Genomic DNA, 15961 nt, shown 5'->3' with positions numbered 1-15961 from the left:
AAAGTCTTAAGAGTGTTACTTTTGGTGAACTGCAAGCCAACACAGTCTGTTCTGCATCTGTTTTCATCTGATATTTTTCCAAAATCTTTTTAAATCATTAGCTATAATTCTTAAACTTTTACTGATACCGTAAGCACCTTGTAACCAGAACCAGGATGCTGAGTCTGTTTTATTGATTCCTGGGTCTCACTTTTGAACACTTACCTAACAGTTTGCTAAACAGCGGTACTTCTCTTAAAAAGGGAACTGAACTGTAGCATCATTACCAGCAAAATGTGGGAGAAGTGGCATTTGCAACTGTTTTTATTTATTGATTGTCATTGATAGGTAAATGTGATCTTGTGGTTAAAAAGCATAGAAGCTGGAACTGGCTTAAATTTGTGTACGTTGCAAAATCTGAATGGGATGGCACATACTATACTTGAATATTTCCTTGACTTCAATTCAGCTTACTTGATGTCAAATGTGATTTACATATGGGAGTGGAAACTACCATTGGTATTGCTTGTGCATGGATCTCAGTAACTGTGGTGTAATAGTGAGTCATGCATCCACATCATTAATTTCAGTTCTACTTGTACCGAAAGTGCCTGCGATCTTGTTCATGATTGCCTCAGTGACTTTTAATATATTCTGCTGTTTAAAACCAAATAATAGCCTGTTACAGTTGTTTACAAAGATAATAAAAAAAATTCGGACTCGTTCTTAACTTTTTTAAACACCCTTATTGCAGCAAAATAATAATTTTGAACACAAACCAAGGAACCAATTACTGAACATTAAAAATCTACATGATGTAATCACTTTCACAAAGGCAAAAACGATGGTTTATGTTCAGAATGGAAAACAAACTTACTGCAATGTATAAAAAAAATAGTATGTGAAACGGTAGGCATTAGTCTACAATAATATTTTTAAACTATTCTACATTGTTGTCACATGATTTTGTAACGATGCATGTTGTGTCCAGTTGTAAACTTGGAACTCTAAAATTTTCAAAATAATTTTTTATTCAATTTTGCGTAAAAATATCTTTAAACTGGCAAGTCCGATCAAATGAGTAAAAAAAAAAATAAAATAAATAATTAAATGTAATGTTAAAAAAAAGTTCATTTATCATGCTTGAACGTCAGGTTGAGCGCATTTTTATCATGGAATACTGTGTGCTTGTTTTGGCAAACGTAGTAGGTTACCAGTTACTTAATCAATTTGCATATTATGCACAGTTTTCATATTAAATACTGCTGAAATAGAAATAGTATTTTAGTTTGCTATTCCAAACACAGTAAATAAGTTTAAATTTAAAAGACCCTTACAGAAAGAACCAAACTTTAAAAAAAAACATTTTTTTTAAGGTGAATATGAAGGTTTTTACTCTAAACAGATCCAAACATTGGCTTCATCTGAATAATCTACAATGGAGAAGTATTCACTGAAACAATAAGCAAACAGACACTGTCACCAACAAAAGTGCAAGAGAATAAATATGACAAACTTGAGGGGCAAATAAGCAAAAAGAGAGGTTGATGTTCATGATACTGCACAAAGGTGTAGGAGATTCACGTTTACCGTTATTTCAGAGTATAATACAGTCAAATAAAGATTATAGAATATATAAATACATTTAAGACCTATCATCCTGTTCCATGTTTTCTCTCCAGTGGTAACTTTGTCATTCTGTTTAGATATTATATTAAATCTAATTAAGTGTATGCCTGGGATGTCGTAATAGAGCCACTTTGTGATCTATTCTAGGCACAATGCAATGTGTGTAATATCTTTCTGGTTTACGTTCTCCAAACGTATAAACTGCAATGCAGAAGTGTGAATAATGGCGTGTAAACAGTCCATGTTTGGGCATAACACAAACAGCAAGATGATTTTGCCAATTATACTGGAAATGTGAAAAAGAACAAAAATGTTAATTCACTTAAAACACATGGGTTAAAAAAAATCATGCAAAACTAAAGTCCCCATGGGCCTTTCATGTGTAAAACTAGACTTGGCCCCTTGACTTGTCATATAAAAGTTCATCACACCAGCATTTAAAATTTAAGTTAAACATTCAAAACACCATTTAGGTGAAATGCAACCACAGTCCTTATGCAATGTACCTAAATTTCAGTCAGCCAAAGAATAGTTTTTATGGGGTCAGTCCTCATATTTGCCTCTAAATGGTGCCAGTCGGTGATCTATCGAAACAGGCGGTATATGCGAGGCAGCCGCCCATCTTTACTAGTAAGAGCTGCTTGAATATCCTCATAAGATGGCAACTCAGTCAGATCTCCCAGTGCAGCTACTGCAGGCTTACTACGGAGCATTTTTGTTGTGACTCTCTTGATGTCATTGGCTGTAACATTACCTAAAACAACAAAGAGAGGGGGAAAAACATTGAATGGTTTCTCAAAAAAACAAAAACAATTAACTAAGAAACATCGACAAGCATCTCAAAGATAAAAGAAAATAATACAAATCATATGACCAATTTAAGTGTATTCAGAATAAATATATTACCGTGGTTAAGCATTCAGTGACCTGTACACTTCGAAATACAATCTGTACTTACTGATGAGCTCACAAAGCTCATGTGGGAGTTTCCTTTTGCCTGTCGCAAGTACTTGTCGACCTACATCTTCAAAAATGACTGGTCGTGATTCCAGGTTCATCATGAGCATTGACTTTAGCTGTGTCTTGGCTCGTTCCAGTTCCATCTTCAGAAAGAAACAGAGATTTCATGTTCTGACTGCTGTATCTAAACAAACTACAAATAAGTTGAAAATAAAAAAGGAAATCAGTCTTACTTCTCCTGCTGTCCCAGTCATCTGAATAAATTCCCGTGTAATAATCTCCACCATTTCCCGCACCTAAAAGCAATTGATGAGTCACATAAATCAACAGATTCAAATTTTCATGTATTGCAGGAACGTTCAGCATAACTTCTATACCTGTCTAGGGTCTGCACTTGCATGGATACACAGCAAACCACTGTCTTCATAACTGTGATGGTAAGAGGTAGCATTGTACATCCAGTGATGCCTGTAAAAAAGACAACAAACTGCTAAAAAAAACCTTTACTTGTTTTGCAGTGCAATTTCAAGGCCACGTGACAGGAAAATTCTCTCATTGTTTACTCACCCTCATTTAGTTTCAAACCTGTATTACTTTTTCTTTTGCAGAATACAGGAAATCTCTTTAATAAATGTTCTCATGTGAACAAAGCCATTGTGGCCAAGCTTCTCCCATGCACTTATGAATGTGCAAGAAATAGCTTTGGTGAGCACCAAGATTTTTAGTGTTCGTTTCCTTGAGAAATCTTGGAATATGATGCACAAGTCACATGGACCACTTTTATGACACTTTTTGATCTTTTTATTTTTTTTTTTAATCTTTAAAAGGATAATTCACCCAAAAATGAAAAGTCTCATTTAAACACCCTCAAGAAATCTCAGATGTATATGATTGCTGAATACAAACGAAGATGTTTAGAAGAATATTTCAGCTCTGTAGGTCCATACATTGCAAGTGAATGGTGACCAGAACTTTAAAGGTTCAAAAATCACATAAAGGCAGCATAAACGTAATCCATACGACTCCAGTGGTTAAATACATGTCTTCAGAAGTGATATGATAGGTGTGGGTAAGAAACAGATCAATATTTATAAGTAAATACAAATTTTCCCTGCCCAGTAGGTGGCAAAATGCACAAATAATGCAAATAGACAAAAACAAAAGAACGTGAAAGTGGAGATTTATAGTAAAAAAGGACTTAAATAGTGTCTGTTATTTACTCACACCTATCATAACACTTCTGAATACATGGACTTATCTACTGGAGTCGCACGGATTCCTCTTATACTGCCTTTATGTGCTTTTTGAACCTTACATTTTTTTTTCTTGCCACCATTCTCTAGGATTGTATGGACCTATAAAGCTAAAATATTCTTCTAAAAATCTTGGTTTGTGTTCAGCAGAAAGTCATACACATCTAGAATGCCATGAATGTGAATAAATGATGAGAATTTTCATTTTAGGGTGAACTATCCCTTTAAATATGTCTCTTTCAACTGCTATAATGAGAAAATTAGGGATCGCAACATGTTTTAAAATGTCTCCTTTTGTGTTGGGTTTGAGTGAATAAATAATGACAACATTTTATTTTTGGGGTAAACATTCCTTAAATTATGGAGTTTAAGATTATGAAGATATGAAGTCACACCTGTTGAGCACATTAAGGTAGAGACGGGTGAACATGCCTTTTCCTGGACCTCCTGCAGAGAAAGACCCTCCACCTCCCATCATCATATTAAGGACGGCAAAGGGAACAAAGTCATCCTCCTGTAAGTCACAAACAAAGAGGGTTACATCAGCTCTCAACACTTCAAGGCAAGTGTGTGATCAATATATACACGGTTGACAAAAATTTATTTGATTGAACTATGTACATCGTATAACCAACCAAAAAAGAGCAGCTCTCCAAGCCAATCATGATGTGGGTTAGTTCAGGAATGGGAGTAGGACCCAAGCTGACATCTGACATGTCCTTCACCATCTAACATTAGACAAATAGCTTAAGTAAAGTCATTTTCAGATCTTTAAAATACAACAAGTTATCTGCTGTCCTTCCCAGCTTTGCTCACCTTAACAATGCCGCCTGTGTATTGTGCTACAGACAAGTCAACATTGGCAGGTGTGCTCAATCCCCATACCGGTTTAACATTTAGCAGATACTTCCTGGCACATTCGACAAGCTGCATATGTTCTATGCCGACCCCAGCCAGAACCATGCGCTCTGGGCAGTAATAGCTCTGTAGATACTTATGAAGCAGCTTCTTGTCAATCTTCTCAATGTTATTAACAGGGCAGAATCGAGGCAGGCCCACCGTGTTGCCCCTGTATGCTGCCTAAACAATGGAGAGACATAATATGAAATAAGCATGTGATCAATGATCTACAGCCAAGTATGGGCATTGTACAGTATTTTTGGTTTTTGAGTATAACCTTTAACAGGGCTCAACAATAAGGATCTAATAAGCAGAAATTAACTTTCCCATTTAATAGCAATATTTGCACCCTGAATTTGATTTTCAGGGGCATTTTGTTTTTTTACCTTAACAACGGCATGTGTTTTCTACTAATATTAACTAAATTAATCAAATTCTTCTGTTTCATGCAATAATATTTGTACCTAGGCCTAGTACAGAATATTAAGAAATATATCCAATGTTACAAACAAAATAAAGAGAAGAACTCACTAGGGGGTATTTTTTTGCCCCCACATTTTGAATGTTGGGGGTATTTTTGGACTTTTGCTAGCATTTTTGCCCAAAGCCCCTGTTAACATATATTATAACTTATAAGCAGAGCCATAAGTTATAAATGTATAATATGATATAATTTTATAATGTATTTGTATACTTGACAGAAATATATATATATATATATATATATATATATATATATATATATATATATATATATATGTGTCTATTTTGCATTAATTAGCATTCATTATAAAACACTTTTCATTAAAAAAAAATATTTACAACAGCTAATGTATTTTTTTTTTTTACCATGCAATAATATCTAGAACATTAAAAACACAAATCTTACTGATTTGTTTCCTATTTAACTCCTATTTAATACAGTTTCAACAAAGTCTCATCTATATCAGTTACCTAGATAACATTATCTTGTTCAGAACAAAACATCACAGAAAACCAAATGTTTGATCAACAAATGTAAGATAGTAAGAATGCAAGAACAAAAAAACTGGCCCAACAGGGCATGTGACAGTTCCGTCAACTGTCCAGAGACTCTCACACTTGCCCCGGACCATCATTACTGTCGAGCCCTGTTAACATGTAAAAAGTGGACCAACTCACAGCATGTATCATTTCTGTTAGTAAAGGCTCTGGGTCGGGTCTCATGTTCAGATCCTCCAACTCAAACCGAACAGCCATTCTGGTCATCTCTATCTCCTCATCTGCAGAAGGGTAGTTGACATGAAATTTCAAGCAGTATGGTATTCTGTAATTCATTTCAAACTTTTTAACAAAGTTATTATTATTATTATTATTATAAATGCAGTTTCATGACCTGCATGACTGTGTGGAAAATTTGTACTAAATTGGTCACAAAAAAAGCTTGACCAGTGAAGCCATCTCAAATGTACATTTTATGTAAATATTAACCTAAAATCTTGATGTTGTAAAAAGTAAATATCCATTTTACCAGTCAACTAATAAGAATCATATGACTGATCGGTCTTTGATCGCTGTTTTGAAGATTCAGTGGACCCCGTCATTATTTATGCAGGTGCTCACCTAATAAACGGGGCTGTAGAACAGCATCTGACAACAGGTTAACTACAGTATCCAGACCCTTTACTTCAGCTGAAACAGCATACATTGTTGTGTCCCTGTTAATAGCAGATATGACAACAAGTTAGCTCAAGACAACAAAGTATAATTAAATTTTAAGATAATTAATTGGGAAAATCACATGTTTTAAAAATATAATACATTCAAACCTGGATGTTTGGCAGTCACAGATGCCTCCATGTTTCTCAAGTGTTAAAAGTATTTCATCTTTACTTCCATACTGGGCTGTAGACTTAAAATGACAGAACAATTGTTTGGTTCATGCATTTGAACAATAGTTTCAAAGCAATTCTAAATATATATATGGAAAGAAATTGGTACTATTATTCATCAAAGTGGCATACAGCTGATCACAATGTATAATCAGGACATTAATAATGTGAAAAATTACTATTGCAATTTGAATTATTATTATTTTTACTACAGAACTTCTTAAACTACTTCAAAGTGTTCTCATCAAAAAAATCTTCCACGTGCAGCAATGCAGCTTTGCAGATTCTTGGCATTCTTAGCTGTCAGTTTGTCCAGATTCTCGGGTGACATTTAACTGTACACTTCCTGTAGCACTTGCCATAGATGGGTATCTCTTGTCGAGCATTTCTCACACACCTTACAGTCTAGCTGATCCCACAAATGCTCAGTGGGTTTAAGATCCATAACACTCTTTTCCAATTATCTGTTGTCCAATGTCGGTTTCTTAGATATCTCTTAAATTAGCAATTTATCATGATTACTCAAGGATAAGGTGTTGGAGTGATGGCTGCTGGAAATGGCACCCGTCTAGATTTGATCAAAAATGACTTTTTTCAAATAGTGATGGTGATTTACATCAGTAATGTCCTGACTATACTTTGTGATCAGTTGAATTCCACTTTGGTTTGAGTACCAATTTCCTTCCAAAACAGCAAAATCTTTACATTATTCCAACTTTTGGCCAAAAAGTGTATATTTTTTTTTCTTACAGAAAATGCAAGCTTTTCCAAAAAGTGCGCAATTCCACTTGGATATTTTGCTTCATGACGTGAGCCTGAGTTTACTAAAACTAAAAAAAAAAACATGACAAGTAAAAACAGTCAGTATTTGGTGCAAATAACTCAATTTATTCACACAACATCAGAGCATTTGCTACGTGCAGTGGTATACTTACTTCCAACAGTACAAAATTGACCAAATTTGTTCTGAGTTGCAACCTTAAGTCCGTTTTCCAATGTGGTGATTTTAGTCTCGTTTTTCTCATGGCCGTCCACAGTGGCAAAGACAGGTCTGGGAATCCCGGGTAACGGTGTGGACAGAGACACGTTGGGATACGCACCGCCACTACTGTACTGCCTACATGCAATTCCATACCTGAATAATAAGATCATATCAACAACCACAATAACTGCGAGATTTTAACATTCACATGCTTCTACACTTTAAAAATAATCGATGCACGCGATATTGAATTGAACTTTAACACATGTACACTAACACTGTAACAAGCGACATGAAGAAGCAGAGGTTTATCAAATATATTCTAATATAAAGCTATGGCAGACATCTCTCTTTGGCTATATAAATACGTCCACACAGTACATTAATAAACTAGACATTTGATCAAACCTCCGCAATCGACCCCAGCTCCTTAATCTTGACATGTGAGCAGCCATGTTGAATTCTATTTGACCATGAACGTCACCCGGAAATGATTACTGAATGCTTCCTTCGTCGTGTGGCTTTAGCTGTTGCATGGAAACCGCAAAAGAGGTTCACTGTCTGGGTGCGAGATCAGCCCCTATGCTCTGCCCTGTTCCCTTTGAAGGCTTTCTAGAAAGCGAGAGCTTCGGAGACATGATGTAGTCATATTTTTGAGTAAACAAGTAAACACATTAAAACCACACTAGGATACATTCAGACAAGGGTCTTTTGACCGGGCTGAAGTGTGTTCTGATGACAAGAATATTTTTCATAAACGTTGTAATTTTATAGAATTAAAGTTCACTCCAAATTTAAAAATCTTTCTTCATTTACTCACCCTCATGCCATCCCAGATGTGTAAGACTTTCTTTCTTCTGCAGAACACAAATAATTTTTTTAGAAGAATATCTCTGGCTATGTAGGTCCATACAATGCAAGTGAATGGTGACCAGAACTTTGAAGCTCAAAAAAGCACATAAATGCAGCATAAAAGTAATTCTTAAAACTCCAGTGGTTAAATCTATGTCTTCTGAAGCGGTCTAATCGATTCTGTTTTGGAAAAAGGGGGCGTGTCTCGTGGAAATGATTTACAGCCCCTTTAGTTGAGGAAAAAATTACTGAGTGCACCTTTAAGGTGTGTATATATGGCATGAAGTGATTGCCCAAGGTTAGTTACGTTGAGACCATTAACTACTTTGAGTTGTTATGACAGCCAACAACTGCACACATTGTTCCTGGACTAATGTTTACTCCAACTAACACTTAAAATGGTTGTTGATCTCCATCTGGATTACTTATTTCAGTAGTTTTACATTGCTTCCTATGGAGACCAGAACCAGAAAACAGTCTAGCAACAATTAGAATCATCATGGCACCGCCTAGTGGCATGAATGCATTGCCCAGGGGCCCTTGACTGCCAGGGGGGTGGGGGGCTGGTCTTTAATGTTGCACGTTCCCCCTACTCGAAAACCCATCAACAATGAAAACGATACCCCCCAACCCCCCTTCCCCACCCCCGCTCAACAGCTTTTGGCCATGAAAAACTTTTGGGCAAACACCCAAAAAAGCTTCTTATCTTCGCCATTATATATAATAAGGAATAGCAAAACAGGTCTGCTCTTTTTTATGATCTCCGACATTGTAAGTACATACTTTCCAGGATGAAACGAATGCACTAAGAATAACACAAAAAAATTTGTTAAAAAAAATAAGATTTGTTTTTTGAACGAAACACTACTAGTTAAAAACCAGAGTATGAGTGAAATACAGAGAGCAGAGTTGAGCTTGATGCTTTTGTTTCTTTTGGAATTATATTCCACAAGTTATTTAATACAATTTACTTGTTTGTTTACTTAAACTGTAATAATAAAAGAATATCACATGAGCAAGAGTGCTGTTGTTCCTTAAATGAGGCCTTGTGCCAACAGCAAATCACAGCCATGCTGATATATGGAACAACAGCACTTTTGCTCGTGTGATATCGCTTAATTAATTACAATAACGGTTGGCCAAAGCGATTAATATAATATTTTATATTTTACTTGTTTGCCATTTCATGCGTGCTTTGTATTTCAAAATAGACTTAGCCAACTGTTTAAATGTTGCTGAAAAGCATTAAATAGTGAATTTATAATCTGTGTATGTTTACTGAGTTGTAAATACACTAAAATACAAAAACCAAGCTGTCAAGATTCATGCAGGATGTTTAACCTCTCACACTATTTTAGAGGAGCTACACATCTCTACAGAATACAGCTTATATTGCAGCCAAAATAAATGGTGCATAAGAATTGGATTGATTTCTAAATGCAGGCATTAACTCTATATGAGCATGTTGTTTATGGGAGTGTGGGTCCCATAAGAATCAGATCACTGAAAGAAGAGTACAACGAATTATACTGTACATTTAGTATACATTTAGATAATGTTGTTTATAACACATCTGGCTGTTGTTTTGTTGAGCATGTCTTTCATACCACAAATAAGCTTTTCATATGAGCTTCAAGATACAATTCATACTCTGAGAGAGGAGAATGCGTATCTACATCACAGACTGAAAAACCTCACTCAGGCTCTGCGGGAATTGAGAAAACTGCTTTTGGACAACTCAAACGGTGAGAATACGATATATTCATTATATTAAAAAAAGCATTTTGCATTTGACAGATTTAAATGAATGGTTAGACATTTGAGCATATTTGTGTGAGATCCAATTAAAGTGTTTACGGTGTAAATGTTTGTGTACAATTTGTTAAAAGAACTTACATTTTCACATTTTTATACTTAATAAAAACAATTTCACATTTCCACAGAGTCTACTGTGGATCATGATAGTGACCAGCTGCATGCCTGGAAGGAATGGATTAAGAATGGTAATTTATGCTTATTAGTAATATGAAAAGCTTTCTCTTGTTGTGTGGCCATGTATAATGAATTATGTTCTATAAACTGAATTGTCTTTACTACTGTTTTCTGACATATATATATATATATATATATATATATAGTGAGTGAAATACATGGGATGATGTGCAGTTTGTAAATATGGGCTAGCAGACTGTTTAGATAACTGCCCCTGAGCATGCAACATATAATAGTATGATAAACTTTTCCATTAATAAGACTGTTGACATTACAAACTGAGATGCTATGTGAAAATGTTTTTTTCAGGAATCAGTTCGGAGACTCATCTCATGTTAGGACAAGCTTTCTGTTTGCCTGATCTTCATGCTGGGGCTAATTCATATTTCCTAGAACAAATGCTTCTGCTTATATCATGTTTTATTTGGATTGGGTTTCTTCTCACTTAAACACTGACATTACAGTATGTCACTTAAACCTGATGCCAGATTCCAAAGAAAACCCTAGTTTAACTGAGTATTTGCAATTCAAGTCTATAATTTGTAAAAACATATAGCCTTCTTTAACACTTAACATACTGCAGTTCTCTTAACTAAATCTAATTGATTAATCTGCTGGTTTAGGCTTGACTTTAGTTTCACTTGGTAATGCATTTGCTTCTTTTGATATCAACATTTAACATTATGTCTATTTATGCCACAGAACTTGGATTCTGGTGACTTTTTTCTGGTTATACTTTTTATTTGGTTACTTAGCTGATAAGCAACAAAGCAAACATTAGGACTTTCATTACATGTTTTATTGTATTCTTTATTTATTGGACATGTATAGATTTCAGATCATGTATGACAAGAAACTTTCTGTCTTTTACTCTGTAAATAAAGAATCATATCTTGTGAACATAAACTCTGCTGTTTCTGTTTCAGCACATCAAGAGGTAGCTTCTTATTGATAATTACTGTAGCGACATGAAATTATTTCGAGCCATTTCCCATTCACAGACTTTATGTGTTTGATGTGCCACACTGCAAATATCACATTAGCCAACAGAATTGGCCTTTGTTCAGTTAATTAAAATCACCCTCGTGAATAGATTAGAAATAAGGCTATTTGTACTTTCATTTACATCTGATTGTGCTGAATTGATAAAAGAATTAAATTCAATTAAAATTTGCAAAGACTTACTACATAGACCATAGTTAATAGTAACATTTTTAATATTGTGAAAGTCTTGTCAAAACACCCAATTCTGTGATGATAGTCCCATTTTATGGTAAAAATGAAAAACTGTAAAAAAAACAATACTTTGGTTGCGGTTATCTGGCTCATTGTAGTTTTATTATAAGCTTTTTAAGGTTAGTTTCAGCAGTGGCTTCACTCCAGCTGAACCATATATGGTTACAAAATGGCGTAAATTGAAACCTCACTTTATACCGGATTGATTAGTAAATGAGGCCAGGTTATTGGATTGTACACATTGTACATCAGCACTTTGAGTCCTAAAATCTTTTGGTTTCCCCCCTACTGGTTCTCTCTATGCAGTGGAGATTGATGTTTGAATCATAAATCAGCTACCTTTGACTAGAACAGTAAATCAAAAAACACAACAATGCATAGCCTAGTATACAAATGTAGAGGTCAATATATATTTTACACATTTATGTGTAATGAGAGAGGAATATGTTTTTTTATTTACTGTTCTAGTCAAAAGTAGCTGATATATATTTTAATGCTTTAATTAGTGTTTGCTGAAATATAATTAATAATGTCACATGCACAACCACGCATACAGGTGTGAAATGATTTATGCCAAGGTGCACAACAAACGCTATTAGACTTGTGGACAGCTATTATGAATAACCATTACAGGGAATTGGAACACAATTGTTTTAATTTTTTTCTCTCAAACAGCATGTTTTAGTTTTTATTTGTGGCCTCATTCATTTTGCACAGTGTGGAAATGGGGTCTGAACACATGCAGAGTGGTGCTTTAATCCTCTCATATTGTTCCCGGTTGTGGAGGGGTGTTGCTCTGCTCTCCAGATTATGAGACAGAGCCCATTTTGTGTGTGTGTGTGTGTGTGTGTGTGTTGCTCCATCATTAGATCAAGCCTCTTTGATAAAGCAGAAGAGATAAATCGGGAACCGCTGCCTGACAGAGATGCTGCATCAAGACTTAACATTTATGCTCTTTGTGGGTAAGCACAGTTTTATTATTATTATTAGGTGTAGTAGCAGTATTTTATTTTTGTAAAAGGTAAAACATGTACACTCTATTGTAATTGTATTGCGTAGTTGTATAATGATAGCCTATACGGTATGAAATCTGCCACCATTTGGTACTTATACTTAATTTTTTTGCAATGTGTGAAATGTGCAAGTGGTGGTTTGATTCCTGAAAGAAATAATTTTCAACAAATACAAATTGTAGTAATACGCTGATTTCATTAGACAATCAAGTCTTCTTTTTGTATACTGTATGTAATTATGCAACATGTGGATGTTTATACCAGAAACACACAGACACACACACACACACACACACACACACACACACACACACACACACACACACACACACACACACACACACACACAGCACACTTACACAAACACACACAGATACACACACACACAAGCACACATTCACAAACACACACACACACACACACACACAAACACACAGACAAACCAACACATACATACACAAACACACACAAAAATAAACAAACACACACACACACACACACACACACACACACACACACAGACACACACAAATACACACACACAGACACACCAAACACACACACACACATACACACACAAACAAGCACACTTACACAAACACACACAGACACACACACACAAGCACACATTCACAAACACACACACACACACACAAACAAGCACACTTACACAAACACACACAGACACACACACACACAAAAATAAACAAACACACACACACACACACACACAGACACACACAAACACACACACACACAGACACACCAAACACACACACACACACACACACACAAACAAGCACACTTACACAAACACACACACACACACACACACACACACACAAACAAGCACACTTACACAAACACACACAGACACACACACACACAAGCACACATTCACAAACACACACACACACAAACACACACACAAACCAACACATACATACACAAACACACACACACACACACACACACACACACACACACAGACACACACACACAGACACACACAAACACACACACACACACAACACACACAGACACACACACAGACAAACAAACACACACACACACACACACACACACACACAAGCACACAAAAGCACACACAAACAAACACAAACACACAGACAGACACACACAAACAAACAAGCACACACACACACACACACACACACACTCAGACAGACACACACAAACACACACACACACACAAACAAACAAACACAGCACACACACACACACACAAACACAAACACACAAAAGCACACACACAACAATTATTTGCAAAATTGTGAACACATCCCAAAATTACTGTTTGTTTACAGCCATACACTTTGAATATGTAACTCCTCTGGAGTTCTTAAAGTGTATTTCCATTCCTAATTATGCTAATACCTGTAATATGAGTCTTAAATTAAGTCTGATATCTTAAATGTATATAGACCACTGGACTTATGTAGACATGTATATTATAAAATGTAATATATTAAAATGTAACAATATAATTAAACTGTTACAGGTACACTACAAAAATTCTCTTGCCAACTTAAACAATTCAAGCAGAGGGAACCTATCTGATCTATACCTGATATGTTAGATAGTGACAGGAAATGATAGCATGCTAAACACATGCTGGTAGAGAGCAACATGAAATGCAACTTTATCATAATGCTATGATCCGTACAACGATTGCTCAATTGATAAAGCAATATGTAGAACACTTAAAATGTATTTGTCTTCAACCTTCAATTGCTCCAATCTTCACCATAACCCAAAAACAACAACATAACAGAAACATTTCTAAATCTCAACATAATGAAACCTTAAACACGAGGAAGTCTCCTCTTTAATTCACCTTCCACAAAAGCACATAAAATAACTTTATTATAGTTTATTTTTACATGTATTCTCCCTGTCAATTTCCATGCACAGCATGCTAGGAACTAGAAATCCTCTGCCAAGTTTTAGCTAACCAAACAAAATTATTCCATATTATAACAATGCTCATGAATTACTGTAAGTAAAGATGATAAGACTCCTTTTTTGTTGAATCAACTCAGTTCATTGAAGTTCTGTTTGTTACATGAATTTGTTGAGTAATATGAACATGGGAGGATTGAGTAAAACTGAAAATAGTGAAAGTAATTTTTTTTGTGTGTGTATAATATAATATTATAATATAATGAATATTTTCCTCAGTTTGTAAAAAAACTAAAACTTTTCCATCAGAATCAGTGCAAAACAAATTAACCTCCTCCTCCTCTGGAGTGCTTAAATTGTATTTTTAGGGGGCAAGTATTTAATACCTTAATGAATTGCTTAACTGCTTCTTCATTTAATAGGGTGTTGTTTGGCTAAAGCAAACACACCCCCGGCTGCTCCAATTAGCTCACCCATCCGCTGTCATCAGCCTATGTCAGATGAGTCATAGGCCTGAAGTACTCATTCATGGGATTTCTGTTCACCTAAGAGTACTCACCTGCCCTCCTACACTAGAAAAATCAAAAGATACTTGAGGCACCATTTGAGGTTCCATGCCACATTGGCGGAACCCTCTGGAGATCCTCCAGACACCCTTTAAAAGAGCCTCAAATATTCCAAAATATTTTTTTCCTCAAGGAAGTTCAAGAGCCTCAAAGCCTTTTTCTGATGATGGGGTTACTGAAGGAACCTCTGACAGTCCTTGTGTTTTTTGAGAGTTCTTGCAGGAACTAAGAGTTAGTTAAGTCACGTTTCTCTGAGAACTGAAAAGGTGACTGGAGGATCAACAGAAGGCTTTATCCAGTGTGGCATCTGAGGAACCCCATATCTTTAAATGCTGACATTGTACAGTAATACATTACAATGTAGTGTGGTGCACTGTTGTAGGCATATGTAATAAAAAATTATTTCACCAAAACATTGTCCAGGTCACCGCAGTAATATCAATGATATTTTTCATTTTAAAGTGAAATGGGGATAATTAAGGATAGTTGAAAGTGCGGAACTTTAATGATAATAATGTCACAATACAACAAAAAGGCTTTGATTTTATTTGGGGGTGGCAATTATGACATGTTCTTGATAGAGCACCGTAATTAAAAAAGGTTATTTGCTTTAACTTTTGTCAAACTTAAATAAGAGAGAGAGAGAGAGAGAGCGAAAGAGACAGAGAGAGAGAGAGCGAGAGAGCACCTCTCTAACATAAAACAAGGTGCCCTCCATATCATCGTAGCTTCATAGCATAAATCATTTCTGGCCATGTATTGACCATATTAGGGAAACATTAAACTAAGTCTGCCCTACATGGAC

The 15961-nt window shown here is 35.5% G+C and overlaps 1 protein-coding gene across 1 annotated transcript; it reads right to left on the bottom strand.

Moving 5' to 3' along the window:
* Window positions 1–1344: 1344 nt before the first annotated feature.
* Window positions 1345–8048, bottom strand: pmpca (peptidase, mitochondrial processing subunit alpha). The gene is made up of 13 exons (XM_052102032.1): window positions 7983–8048; window positions 7528–7727; window positions 7343–7422; window positions 6530–6612; window positions 6324–6418; window positions 5883–5983; window positions 4638–4901; window positions 4457–4549; window positions 4217–4335; window positions 2946–3036; window positions 2802–2864; window positions 2567–2711; window positions 1345–2362 (listed from the first exon to the last, which is right to left on the bottom strand). The coding sequence occupies exons 1-13, from the start codon at window positions 8027–8029 to the stop codon at window positions 2193–2195; spliced, it is 1551 nt and encodes a 516-aa protein (XP_051957992.1). The 5' UTR covers window positions 8030–8048; the 3' UTR covers window positions 1345–2192.
* Window positions 8049–15961: the final 7913 nt, after the last annotated feature.

The sequence above is a fragment of the Xyrauchen texanus genome, chromosome 3 (assembly GCF_025860055.1).
Source record: "Xyrauchen texanus isolate HMW12.3.18 chromosome 3, RBS_HiC_50CHRs, whole genome shotgun sequence".
In the NCBI taxonomy this organism is placed as follows: Eukaryota; Metazoa; Chordata; class Actinopteri; order Cypriniformes; family Catostomidae; genus Xyrauchen; species Xyrauchen texanus.
This window is presented reverse-complemented; position numbering and strand designations above follow the sequence as displayed.

What these genes read in the sequence shown, in the direction of transcription:
- pmpca (XM_052102032.1), bottom strand. Translation starts at nt 8,029, where the DNA reads ATGGCTGCTCACATGTCAAGATTAAGGAGCTGGGGTCGATTGCGGAG. An exon ending in TCTACAGCCCCGTTTATTAG is followed by an intron (nt 5,984 to 6,323) that starts GTGAGCACCTGC and finishes ACCCTTCTGCAG; the next exon opens with ATGAGGAGATAGAGATGACC. An exon ending in ACACAGGCGGCATTGTTAAG is followed by an intron (nt 4,550 to 4,637) that starts GTGAGCAAAGCT and finishes GTCTAATGTTAG; the next exon opens with ATGGTGAAGGACATGTCAGA.